General features: G+C 42.9%; 1 protein-coding gene across 22 annotated transcripts in view; it reads left to right on the top strand.

Annotated features, from left to right (window-relative positions):
* nav2a (neuron navigator 2a) overlaps positions 1-13442 on the top strand; it is a 386862-nt gene that overhangs the window by 305700 nt on the left and 67720 nt on the right. For 20 of the 22 annotated variants that reach the window (XM_068222552.2, XM_073908175.1, XM_073908169.1 and 17 more), the window contains one exon: positions 8010-8132. In XM_068222552.2, the coding sequence (XP_068078653.2) occupies positions 8010-8132 (123 nt within the window). Of the gene's footprint in view, positions 1-859; positions 1044-8009; positions 8133-13442 lie in introns of those variants that run through there. The other 2 variants (XM_068222558.2, XM_073908186.1) reach the window with 1 other exon arrangement.

Below are 13442 nucleotides of genomic sequence, written 5' to 3' on the forward strand. Positions count from 1 at the left end.
CAAGTTACATAAAATGTTTCTATTATTATTATTTAAAAAAAAAGGTTTCTGAGTGGGCGTCATGGTGGCACAGTGGTTCGCCTCTCAGCAAGAAGGTCACTGATTCGAGCCTCGGCTGGGTCAATTGGCGTTTCTGTGGCGAGTTTGCATGTTCTCCCCGTGTGTGCATGGGTTTCCTCAGGGTGCTCTGGTTTCCCCCAGTCTAAAGACATGTGCTATAAGTGAATTGGATAAGCTAAATTTTCCGTTTTGTATGTGTGTGAATGAGTGTGTATGGATGTTTCCCAGTGATGGGTTGCAGCTGGATTGGGTTGCAGCTGGGTTGCAGCTTCGACTAAGCCGAAAAGAAACTGAAAATGTTGTCTGATATATATTAAAAGGGCTAAGGGTTCATTTCACGGTTCACGGATGAGCTTGTGTTATTTATTGGCTGTTATTTCGGAATGACATACGTAGTTGCATGGAATGATGCAACTGACCAATCAGAATCGAGTATTGCAGATAGCCATGCATTAAATCAGTTAAAAAGTCTGGATCATTATTGTCATTTTTAATTGATTATGCATGGCAAAATGGGAGCGCTCGACTTATCCATATATGTGTAAACTCAAAATGTTTAGATTCAGCCGTTGAATATTAGCCATCATTTGTGTATTAGTTTTCCTCTCTGAGCTCTCTTCCCACTTTTCTCTGTTTCCCATCTCCTTCTTTCTTCTCATTCGTGTGCTGCCCCTTCAGGCTCTGCTCATAGGATGGGGGTTGTGTTTGTGTGTGTGCATATGTGTGTTTTGGGGAAGGGGGTGGTTGGTTTAGCCTCCTCCCTCTTCAGCAAACAGTCCAGCACACCGGTTCAAACTTCAGCCAGTCACACACACACAAGAGCAGACGAACAATATATTTCACCACTAGAAAAAACACATGCAAACTATGTACACGCATACACTAATGCAAACAAACCCATCAGAGAGTTTAGAAAGTGTGCTTTGAAAGGAGATCTGCCACTGGATCTCACCTGTGTTTCTGCAAATCTGATGGACGGAAAGGTATGTCAGTTGTTGCGGTCAGTTTTTAATTTGTATGACCATTAATGCTTCTTATTTGTTGTCTGTTGTTGTCAGGTATGAATTTGGATTTTAAAGTAGCATGTATTATAATGTTGAATTTTCCAAAACAATGTTGTGTAGAATGTTTTTGGTGTGGTCTTTGTAAATTTTTAATGTTAAATTGTTAGTTTTATAGTGTGATGTTTTGCTATTATATTATATTATATTATATTATATTATATTATATTATATTATATTATATTATATTATATTATATTATATTATATTATATTATATTATATTATATTATATTATTATTTTATTTATGTTAAAATATTAATGTTAATTTTTTTATTTTATAGTGTGATATGCCACATGAGTAAAAAATGTTATGAAAAAAGTATTTATTTTTTTCTATTATATTCTATTATATTATAGTATCCTGGAAATATTCATGATTTCATAAAAAGTAAAGTATTTATTTATTTATATATATTTTATTATTTGTATTTATTTTGTTTAAAAGAAAATCTATTATTTTAAAGTCCTAATCTTTATATATATATATATATATATATATATATATATATATATATATATATATATATATATATATATATATATATATATATATATATATATATATATATATATATATATATATATATTATATAGATAAAATATAATCTGGAGATTTATTTTGTGAGTTTCAGTTATTTAATGTTTTCTTTTAAATGTGGAGGAAAAGTGACAGAGTGGGCGAGTGTGTGATTTGAGCAGAGACTGTTTGACCGTTGGCCGTCTGCAGGTTTTTGCCAACATATAAACCCACAGTGTTCTAGCAGTTCCTTCTCAATAATATGTGACAGTATTTTACACAAAGAGCCACTGTACTGACACACAACTGTCTTACCTGGAGTCTGCAGACAGGCATTTATTTCACTGTCCTCTGGGGGTTTATAGCAGAGAGAGAGAGAGAGAGGCTAACTGAACAGAGAGGGAATATATTGACTGGGCAAATATTTGGAAGAGTATCCAATTTTGTTTTAGTTATTTGAGAGTTTGTTTTTCTCCATGTGGCCCTTTCACCCACCTAAACCTTATAGAGACGTGTGTAAATGAAAGAATGAATGGAGAAATGAATGCTTTTATATGCACTTCTACATGGACAATTCTGATTTTATTGGACAGAAGTTAGTTAATTTTCTTGTGTATAGTTGATTTTTGTGTATTATTATTATTATTATTATTATTATTATTATTGTTATCATTATTAAAACATTGTATGTTTGGATTTGTGATGATGCTTCATGTTTAATGTGAAGATGGAATGATGGATTGTTTGACTTTTTTTCTTGAGCGTGTGTGTGAATCATTGACCCCACTAACCTTATGACTCACACACACACACACACACACACACACACACACACACACACACACACACACACACACACACACACACACACACACACACACACACACACACACAAACACATTTCCTGCTGCCTGATTTAAACCAGCAGACGGTTGGATGTCATGAGGGCTTTATTAACTGAAAAACGGTTAAGTTTAGTTTGTGCCATAAAAAGCAAGAGAATTGGGAATTGTCAAACTGGATCTTCTCTTTTTATTTACCTGTGAATGAGTGTGTAAAGTGGTGTTTCCCCTTCTAGGGAACTTCAACACTGCGTCTAACCAGAACGCTAGGGGAACACCTCTTTTATACGCGTCTTGAAGCACATGTGAAATCAATCTAATGTAATTAAGCAGGTGTCGTCAGACCAGAGAGTATAAAAGCCTGTACTGAGCATTCAGTATCAACTTCTTTGCTTTCAAGAAGCACGCACGTGAAAATACACCCTCTTTCTGTGAACTTTCATTACTGATTTGCATTCACAAAATACAAAAAAACTGACAACTTACTTTTTTATTTTGGTATGGCAGAAAAAAACTTTAAACGTTGTGTGCCTCCATGCCCTCGCTTTATTACGGCTGGTGACTCACATGATTTGTGTTTAGAGTGTTTGGGAGAAGAGCATGCCCTGGTAGCATTTGAGAATGCTGACTGTGGACACTGTGACGTTCTCTCCCGTAAAGAGCTGCGCAGTCGGAGAGAGTTCTTTAATAAAGCTCCCGTGGCGCACGCTCCTCGCGGTTCGGGTCCCGCTCGTGCTGAGGCTGAGCGTCGACTTTGGTCGTGGGGTTCGCAGCTAGATCTGGCGGATGAGATGGAGACGGACTCTGTCCTTTCTCTCTCTGGATCCGTGAGATCTAATCCTCCTTCGGGAGCGTCAGAAGCACGCTCTGCGGTTTCTTCTGCGCCTCGTGGGAGGGCGGCGTCCTCCGTTTCCGAGGAAACCGAGGCGCCGCAGCAACAAATAAAAAGAGGGTCGGGGAATCTGCCGCCCCAGTCAGTGGAATATGAGGAGTTAGTGGAGGTGATTTCACGTGCTGCTGACAGGTTCGAAGTAATAGATTGGCAGCCAGCACGTGAGCAGCAGCAGCTGCGTCTGACAGGAATGCTGGATGAGAGAGAATTACCCAGCAGAGTAGATCCTCCACTAAGGGACCTCCCCTTTTGTCCCGAACTACATGATGCGGTTTCTAAATCATGGAAAAATCCGTATTCAGCATGGTTAATGACACCAAAAACAGCTATTTATTCAGCAGTTCGTGGGCTAGGGGAAAAGGCATGTACAGTAATGCCAATGATAGAAGAGGACTTAGCGTGTCATCGTCGTTCAGATCTAAAATCTGCAAGGGTCCCTCCTTTGTTGTCGAGACCATTAAGAGTAACATCGGGTCTAGTCAGTAAAGCATATATGACGGCTGGTCAGTCTGTTGGATGCCTGCACACCATGTCAGTGCTGCAGGCATATCAGGCTGACCTAATTAAAGAGTGCCTAGATGGTGGGGAGCAACACCCGAACAGCTTCGAGAAGCTCTTCGGGCGTCAGATCTAGCTTTAAGAGCTACTAAAGAGGCAGCCTCTAGTTTGGGGCGATCTATGGCTACCCTGGTGGCTACTGAGCGGCACCTCTGGCTGACACAAGCAGAAGTGTCAGAAACCGATAGAGCTATTCTTATGGACGCTCCAATATCGAGCTCAGGGCTCTTCGGTGACGCCGTTGATCGCGTCGCCGAATCCCTCGACAGAGTTAAAAAAAAAAAAAAAAACGCTCTAGCTCCCTCGGGGACTTTCTCCCCCCAAGATCAAAAAGTCAGGGCCAGCCGTCAACCAGCTCCTCATATCATAAAGTACAAAGGATAAAACAAAGTCCTGACGTGTTGGGAGTCAGGCTTTCCAGGGCCCCCCCTGGACACCGAGAGCACCATTCAGCGCTCTCACTGAACCAGGGTCCGCGGAGAAAGGGAGAGACCACCTCACCACGTATGCTGGTGGGGGGCTCTGTGTCTCCCGGGGTGGGCGTTCCTCAGTGTCTGAGGGCATTGGGGGCCCCACCCCCTCTGCAGGGGGGTCAAAGAACAACCAGAGGCCAGTCTCGAGAGGCTGGTACCCCTAGCACATTTTTTGGCAGCGTGGAAACACCTGCCGATGGTGTCCCAGTGGGTCCTGTTCACAGTAGAACATGGCTACAAAATACAGTTTTGTGCACGCCCACCTCGCTTCAACGGTATTGCACCCACCATAGTGAAGCCAGAACAGGCTCTGGTTATGGAACAGGAAGTACTGGCCTTATTAATAAAAGGCGCAATAGAGCGTGTTCTCCCACTCGACAAAGAGTCAGGTTTTTACAGCCGGTATTTTATAGTTCCCAAAAAGGATGGGGGATTGCGTCCCATATTAGATCTGAGAAATCTAAATCGGTCCGTCGAGGCCCTCAGGTTCAGGATGTTAACCATCAAAAACGTGGTGTCACAAATTCAGTCCGAGGACTGGTTTGTGACGATAGACCTGAAAGACGCATACTTCCATATTTCCATCCTTCCCCAACACAGGAAATACCTGAGGTTCGCTTGCGGGGGCGAAGCGTTCCAGTATCGGGTTCTTCCATTTGGCCTAGCTCTGTCACCTCGAACCTTTACCAAAATAGTCGAAGCGGCACTAGCTCCACTTCGTATGCAGGGGATACGTATCCTAAACTACATAGACGATTGGCTAATTCTAGCTCAGACTCACGATATGGCAGTTCGGCATCGAGATGTCGTTCTCACCCATATCAGAAGGTTGAGGTTTCGGTTAAACACCGCAAGAAGTGTGCTTGTTCCAGCCAGGACGACCATTTCTTTAGGTGTGCTATGGGACTCCATGACGATGCGAGCACGTCTGTCCCCGCCATGAATCGCTTCGATTCAGTCAACTGTACACAGAGTCAAACTAGGCCAGTTCATCACTGTGAAACACTTTCAGAGGTTGTTGGGTCTCATGGCAGCAGCAGCCAGCGTGATTCCGTTCGGTCTGCTGTACATGAGACCCCTGCAGTGGTGGCTCAAATCCAGGGGGTTTTCCCTCAAGGGGAATCCTTTCCGCATGATCAAGGTCTCGCGGCGCTGCCTTCGAGCCTTAAGTATGTGGAAAATACCCTGGTTCCTGTCCCAGGGCCCAGTGTTGGGGGCTGTCTGTCATCGCGTCATGCCTATGACAAATGCTTCTCTGACGGGCTAGGGAGCAACGGGCTTGATCCGCATGATCAAGGTCTCGCGGCACTGCCTTCGAGCCTTAAGTATGTGGAAAATGCCCTGGTTCCTGTCCCAGGGCCTAGTGTTGGGGGCTGTCTGTCATCGCGTCATGCTTATGACAGATGCTTCTATAACGGGCTGGGGAGCAACCCTGAGGGGGCTTCCCGCAGTGGGACGATGGGGAGAACATCATCATTACTGGCACATAAACTGCCTGGAGATGATGGCCGTGTTTCTGGCCTTAAAACACTTTCTCCCAGATCTAAGGGGCCATCATGTTTTAGTCTGCACGAACAACACATTGGTGGTCGCTTACATCAACCAGCAGGGGGGTCTGAAGTCTCGAATGCTATGCAAACTAGCACATCGGATCCTCCTGTGGGCCCAGAACAAAATCCTGTCCATCAGGGCAATGTATGTCCCGGGCCATCTGAACATGGGAGCAGATCTCCTGTCGAGGCAGGGGGTGAGATCCAGGGAATGGAAACTTCTTCACCCCGAGGTGGTGGAGTCCATTTGGGAAAGATTAAGGAAAGCGCAGGTAGACCTGTTTGCTTCCCAAGAGACCACGCATTGCGTACTATGGTTTTCTCTCTCGCATCCAGCCCCTCTGTGACTGGTTGCCATGGTTCAGACATAGCCGAGGCTACGTCTGTATGCTTTTCCCCCGATCGCTCTGCTCCCAGGAGTCCTGGAGAGGGTCAGTCAAGACTGAGTACAGTTACTGCTGGTAGCCCCGGTTTGGCCTACCAGGATTTGGTTTTCGGACCTCATAGCCCTGCTGGCGGATCTCCCGTGGGAGATCCCCATCAGGAGGGACCTTCTGTCCCAGGCGGGAGGAATGATACTTCATCCCCTACCCGACCTGTGGAAACTGTGGGTGTGGCCTCTGAGGGGGCCCACCTCATAGAGTATGGACTGTCAACCGAGGTTGCTCAGACCATTCTAAGCTCCAGGGCTCCCTCCACAAGGAAGCTTTATGCCCTAAAATGGGCTCTCTTTTCAGCTTGGTGCAGAGAACACCAGCTGAACCCAGTCAGCTGCCAGGTAGCCTCAGTGCTGGAATTTCTTCAAGATCGCCTGTCTGCTGGGTTAGCTGCATCCACTCTGAGAGTGTACGTGTCAGCTATAGCGGCCTACCGTTCTCCCCTAGATGATGAGTCACTAGGACAGGATCCGCTAATTCGTCGCTTCCTTCGTGGAGCCATAAGGCTAAGGCCTGTCAGCACACACAGGGTACCGACATGGGATTTAACATTGGTGCTCGAGGGCATCTCTGTTCCCCCATTTGAGCCACTGCAGGAGGCGTCAGATAAGTTTCTGACACTAAAAACAGCTTTCTTATTAGCTATTTCTTCCTTAAAAAGGGTTGGTGACCTCCAGGCTTTGTCGGTTGCACCTTCATTACTGGAGTTTGCTCCAGGCATGTCCAAAGCCTTTCTTTATCCCAGACCGGGGTACGTGCCTAAGGTGCCCACTCATGTGGCGAGACCTGCTGTGCTACAGGCCTTTAACCCGCCCCCATTTCAGTCGTCGGACCAAGAGAAGTTAAACTTACTCTGCCCAGTTAGAGCTCTGAATACATATGTTAACCGGGTTATCAACTGGAGAAAGAGTGAACAGTTACTGGTCTGCTTCGGACCCTCAAAAAGGGGGAGTCCGGCAAATAAGCAGACAATAAGTAATTGGATAGTTGAGACTATCTCATTTACCTATCAGGCTGCTGGACGCCCTGCACCTAAATTTGTTAAGGCCCACTCCACAAGGGCTGTCGGGGCCTCCAAAGCTTCTATTTCGGGCTCAGCCCTTTCTGACATTTGTTTGGCGGCAGGATGGTCGACTCCACATACATTTGTGCGTCACTATCAACTCGATGTAGACCCCTCACCAGGGTCCTCTATTCTCACTGCGTAGTGTGCGTTCACAGTCAGCAGTGAGTCTGGCCTAGTGGGTATTGCGTTCCCCTAGCGTTCTGGTTAGACGCAGTGTTGAAGTTCCCTAGAAGGGGAACGTCTCGGGTTACGTATGTAACCATAGTTCCCCGAGAGGGAACGAGACACTGCGTATTCCGCCATACTCTCTTCTGCCTGTTACTTCTTTCAAGCAAATTCGAAGTTGATACTGAATGCTCAGTACAGGCTTTTATACTCTCTGGTCTGACGACACCTGCTTAATTACATTAGATTGATTTCACATGTGCTTCAAGACGCGTATAAAAGAGGTGTTCCCCTAGCGTTCTGGTTAGACGCAGTGTCTCGTTCCCTCTCGGGGAACTATGGTTACATACGTAACCCGAGACGTTCTCTGTGTGTGTTTTCTCAGATATATGACTGATGGGGGATTGAGTCTGTATACGCGTCGACTGAACAGATTGCCGGATGGAATGGCCATGGTACGAGAAAATCTTCAGCGCAATGCCTCCACCAGCCAGGGAGATGCAGACAGGTAAATAATGCCTATTTCGCACATCAAGAAATTTACATTTAGTCATTTTGCAGAGGCTTTTGTCCAAGATTGTGTAAATATAATCATTGGTGACCAAGAGCATTATTAACACCTGACAGATTTGAAAATGGTGACATTTGTTGCCTCCAATTAGATGATTTTATTTGATAATGTCTATGAAACTTGCTCTGAACAAAATATCAGATCGTCTTTTTCCAAGTGCTCTAATAATTTAGGCCGCCGCTGTGTTTATTTACAGTTTCTGTGTGTCTGTTATATTATATGTGTATATGCACTCATCGCCCACTTTATTTGGTACACCAGTCCAACTGCTCATTAACGCAAATTTCTAATCAGCCAATCACATGGCAGCTACTCAATGCATTTAGGCATGTAGACATGTAATGGTGTGGGGGATATTTTCCTGTCACACTTTAGGTCCATTTGTACCAATTGAGACTGGTGTCAACACCATAGCCTACCTGAGTATTATGACCTCTGATGGCTACTTCCAGCAGGATAACGCGCCGTGTCATAAAGCGCGAATCATCTCAGACTTGCAGCTTGAACATGACAATGAGTTCACTGTACTCAAATGACCTCCACAGTCAATCCAATAGAGCACCTTTGGGATGTGGTGAAACACAGAGATTCGCATCATGGATGTGCAGCCGACAAATCTGCAGCAACTGCGTGATGCTATCGTGTCAATATAGAGCAAAATATCTGAGGAATATTTTTTAGTACCTTGTTGAATTTATACCATGAAGGATTAAGGCAGTTCAGAAGGCAAACGGGGTCCAACACGTTACTAGTAAGGTGAACCTAATAAAGTGGCGGGTGAGTGTATACACACACACACACACACACACTGTGGGTGAGAAGTGAAGTGGTTGAGAATGTGCTCCAGTCGTGTTTGTTTGAATCCAGTCATATCACAGCTGTATTGGTTTTCTAGGCTGCTGTATGTCTATATTAAGCTATCTAGGGGAAATCCTGCACTGGATTGGGCTCTTGTTAGTAATGGCACGCATCATTATACAAAAGAAGAGAAAAAATGTGCTTGTCTTGTGTGGAGTTGCTAGCTTTGAAAAGAAGGAAAAACAGCTGAAATAATGGCCCTTCACCACAGACATCTCTGCTCAGATCAGGGCTGTAGTTTGTGGGTGTAACCCTGCAGAGTGGGCACGACTGCCCCCTTCAAGCCTTCAGATTTAATGAGCATGTGTATTTATATGTGTTTGAGTCATTTGGCTGGCAGAGGTACAGGCGAGATGCCGCTCATTCAGATGTATTACATCACCACATTCAGTCCTTCAGCTACTGGATGGAGTAGGGTTTATATTGTGGAAAGTTGTTGAAGATTGTATGTTTAAAGCTCCTCGTATTTCATATTTTGGAGAACTTTTAAAGTTAAGATTAAATCTGGATTTGTTTGAAAATAGTTGTATTATATTATATATATATAATATTGCACATGTTCTAATATTGCACATTCAGTTATAATTCGACTTCTTTATGTAGTTTTTTTTGTTTTGTCTGAACAATGTTTTGTTTTAGTATTTACATCATACGTCAGTGTGCGTGATTTAGTCCTCAGGTTCACATGGATGACATCTCGTCTCATTTTCAGACGAAACTCAAATGTGAACACAATCCAGGCCATCTGATTTGAATTTCCTTCTCTGCACCAGAACAAAAGCGCTTGTCTCTAGGTTGGATCATTTGCATGGATTTGTTAAAAACACATGCTGCTTTTTAATACAACATCATTTAGAGACGTCGACCTATTACGTTTCATATAATTGCATTTGACTGTTTTGAATTATATAACTTTTTTTATAATATTAGTGGGGGGATCTTTTAAAGGTTACCTAAAGGTGTTCTCCTTTTCTAAAGTTGACCCTATAGACTTTCAGTATCCATATGCAAAACTTTATGCAGGGGCCCCTGATTAATAGTACGTTAATAAAATGCCAGAAAGAGGTTTATCTGTTCAGTTTCACTGTCAGCAAACAAATGAGTTGAAAAAGTCAATAAGAATCCTTTATTTTAAGCTGTTTAAAATGAACCCTAAAACAGGCAAAACAAACAAATATCATGGAAAAAAAACTAAACCTGGCATGGATGAGATTTATTATTATTAATTAGTATACAGATTATTATAACACATATATTTTAAAAAGAAAATCAAATAAATAATAGATATATAAATGTAGATCCCCTACTTTAAAGGGAATAATATTGAGATAAGAATTTAATTTATGCAGACTACAGGGCATTGAACATTTTTGATTGGTGGACGATTGGGTCCACCAAAATAAGGTGCCTGATTAAATTTTAGAGGTGCTAGATCCAGCTAGTTTCAACACAAAGTGCTAGCCCTATAGCAGTGAAAATGAAATGTCATGTCTTTAACAGTGTCAGTTGAAGGCCAAATTCTGTACACTGACAACATTCATTTGACTACATTTCCAATGGTGTATGTTTATTTCAGACATAATTAATGGGTTTAAATTTAAAACACACCAAGAAGGACATTCTAGCATTCATTGTGTGTGTGTAATTGTCCATTAAAATGCACAAAATATGTGCATTTCTCTCCTTTTCAAATGGTAGAAGTCTCTCAAGGAACATAGGCTCTATATAATTAAGTATTACAGTTGCCTTACAACGTTGACTCAACTTAAAATTGCAAGGCAACTTGCTACAGAGCTTTTTGAGCTGAATCAAATCGAGTCAAGTTGGTTAAAATGTAAGACAATTCAAAAAAGGCTGTGCTGCTAGTTGCCTTACAATTTTAAGTTGCGTCAACGTTTTTTGTTTGCAGTGGTGTTAAACGATTTTACTGACTTTGAGGTTACATAGGAAGACTTGCGCATGGCTTTACTGTAAAGAAATTATATGCAACCATTTTCATAATCAGTTCATACTGTTTTCATAATTGTTGGAACTGCACAACTCGACTATGGTGCATATAGGGGGCTTCTATCCATATTCAATAAAGGACAGGCCAAGCCAAACTTTTTGATCCAAAGTGCTTTACAATACCAAAATACTTATCAAATAAAAAGTAATGAACACTCACTCATTCATTCATTCATTCATTTTCCTTTGGCTTAGTCCCTTATTTATCAGGGCTTGCCACAGCGAAATGAATCACCTACTATTCTGGCATATGATTTACACAGTGGATGCCCTTCCAGCGGCAGCCCAGTACTGGGAAACACTCGTACACTCTCGCATACACACACACACACACACACTCATACACTACCATTTTTTATTTTTTTTTTCCCATCCAATTCACTTATAGCGCATGTGTTTTGACTGTAACGGTTCTTGAAACCGGAGAACCCAGAGGAAACCCACTCCAACACAAAGGGAACATGCAAACTCCATACACAAACATACAAAAACTAAACTTAAAGCTAAAACAAATAGCTTCACCTTTGCAAAACCATATACAGTATTGCCACACAGAAATTCCTACTGGCCCTGCTAGGCTTCGAACCAGCAACCTTCTTGCTTTGAGGCGGCTGTTCTAAACACTGAGTCACCGTGCCGCCAAGAATACATATAAAATGACAAACTAAAGTATAAAATATAAAGCATACATCACCTGAAAGCTAGAATAAAAATGAGTCTTTAAATTGAGTAAATAAACCCTTCACCTTCTGTAAAGAGCATCTTTTTAGGACTAGACCACAGAACAAGAACATGGGGGAATTCCTCACTATCTCCCCCATCTCTTTTCCGTCCCATCTGCTATTTTTCTCTCTTTTTTTCCTTCGGATTCTTCAGATCAGAGGTAAAAACAGCCCACTGATGAAATGATATAATATGGGTGTTTCGTGCACCATAAAAAGCCTCCCTGTATTTTGGTGGCGTCCCTCCCTCCAGTCTTTCCAATGTGTGTGGAGGATGTTGTGGTTAAAACCTCCAGGCTCTGAACATCCACCACTGTCTCTGCTGGCCTCAATCTCATCCATCTCTTGCTCTTTGTTTCTCGTTTCTCTCGGATCTGTCTGTTATCTTCCTCTTTTTGTTTTGAGAACCAATAGTTGTTCCTTTTTTTTCTGCCACACACCACATCAGTGCATTTGGCTTCTTCCTTCAGTTCAGTTTGATAATGGAGCAACTCTTTAATTTTAGTATCAGAAGTAGTTTTGTTTTTTTTGTAATTTGAGGAAATTGGCTTTGATACGGTTTTAATTATCTGGATGTTGACGTGTCTTGAATGTCATGATAGTTTTGTTGTTTGGAGTACAGAGAGAGTTATAAGTATATAAAAACTCATCTTAGAAAAAACTTTAAAAGTGAACATTAGAAATGACAGGATAAAATCAACTAACCTAAGATGAAATACTAAATGTTAAAATGTCATTTAGGTGTTTTCACACCTGTCTTATTTAGTTCAGTTGATTCGCTGAAGGGTTCATTTTTCCTCTTGATGCGGTTCATTTGGGTAAGTGTGAATGTAGCAAGTGCGCACCAAAAGGGGACCAAAAAAGCAGACAGAGACCTCTTTGAATAATAATAATAATAATAATAATTCCTTACATTTATATAGCACTTTTCTGGGCACTCAAAGCGCTTTACACACAATGGGGGGAATCTCCTCATCCACCACCAGTGTGCAGCATCCACCTGGATGACGCGACGGCAGCCATTTTGCGCCAGACCGCACACCACACACCAGCTGATTGGTGGAGAGGAGACAGCGATGAAGCCAATTGGAATATGGGGATGGTTAGGAGGCCATGATTCACAGAGGCCAGTGGGCAGATTTGGCCTGGAAGCCGGGGTTAAACCCCTACTCTTTTCGAAGGACATCCTGGGATTTTTAACGAACACAGAGAGTCGGGACCTCGGTTTAACGTCTCATCCGAAAGACGGCGCTCACTGAGCAGTATAGCGTCCCCGTCACTTTACTGGGGCATTAGGACCCACACAGACCGCAGGTCGGGCGCCCCCTGCTGGCCTCACTAACACCACTTCTGGCAGCAACCTAGCTTTCCCATGTGGTTTCCCATCCAGGTACTGACCGGGCGCAGCCCTGCTTAGCTTCAGTGGGCGACCATGTGAGAGTTGCAGAGAGCTAGCTGCCGGCTATAGACCTCCCTGGAGCGGTTCGTTTGTGGTGAGAACATGATCTGAACTAAAACAGGCCCAACCACAAAAAGTACTGGACCTTTTTGGACTAATCCAACTGCCAAGTCCGATGCTCTGTCCCATCTTTTGTGGAGTGTGAAGGAACAATATTTGTTGACAGCGCTTTACCAACAGTTTTAAACAGAGAGAGAGAGA

Source organism: Danio rerio, chromosome 7, assembly GCF_049306965.1.
Source record: "Danio rerio strain Tuebingen ecotype United States chromosome 7, GRCz12tu, whole genome shotgun sequence".
Classification (NCBI taxonomy): Eukaryota; Metazoa; Chordata; class Actinopteri; order Cypriniformes; family Danionidae; genus Danio; species Danio rerio.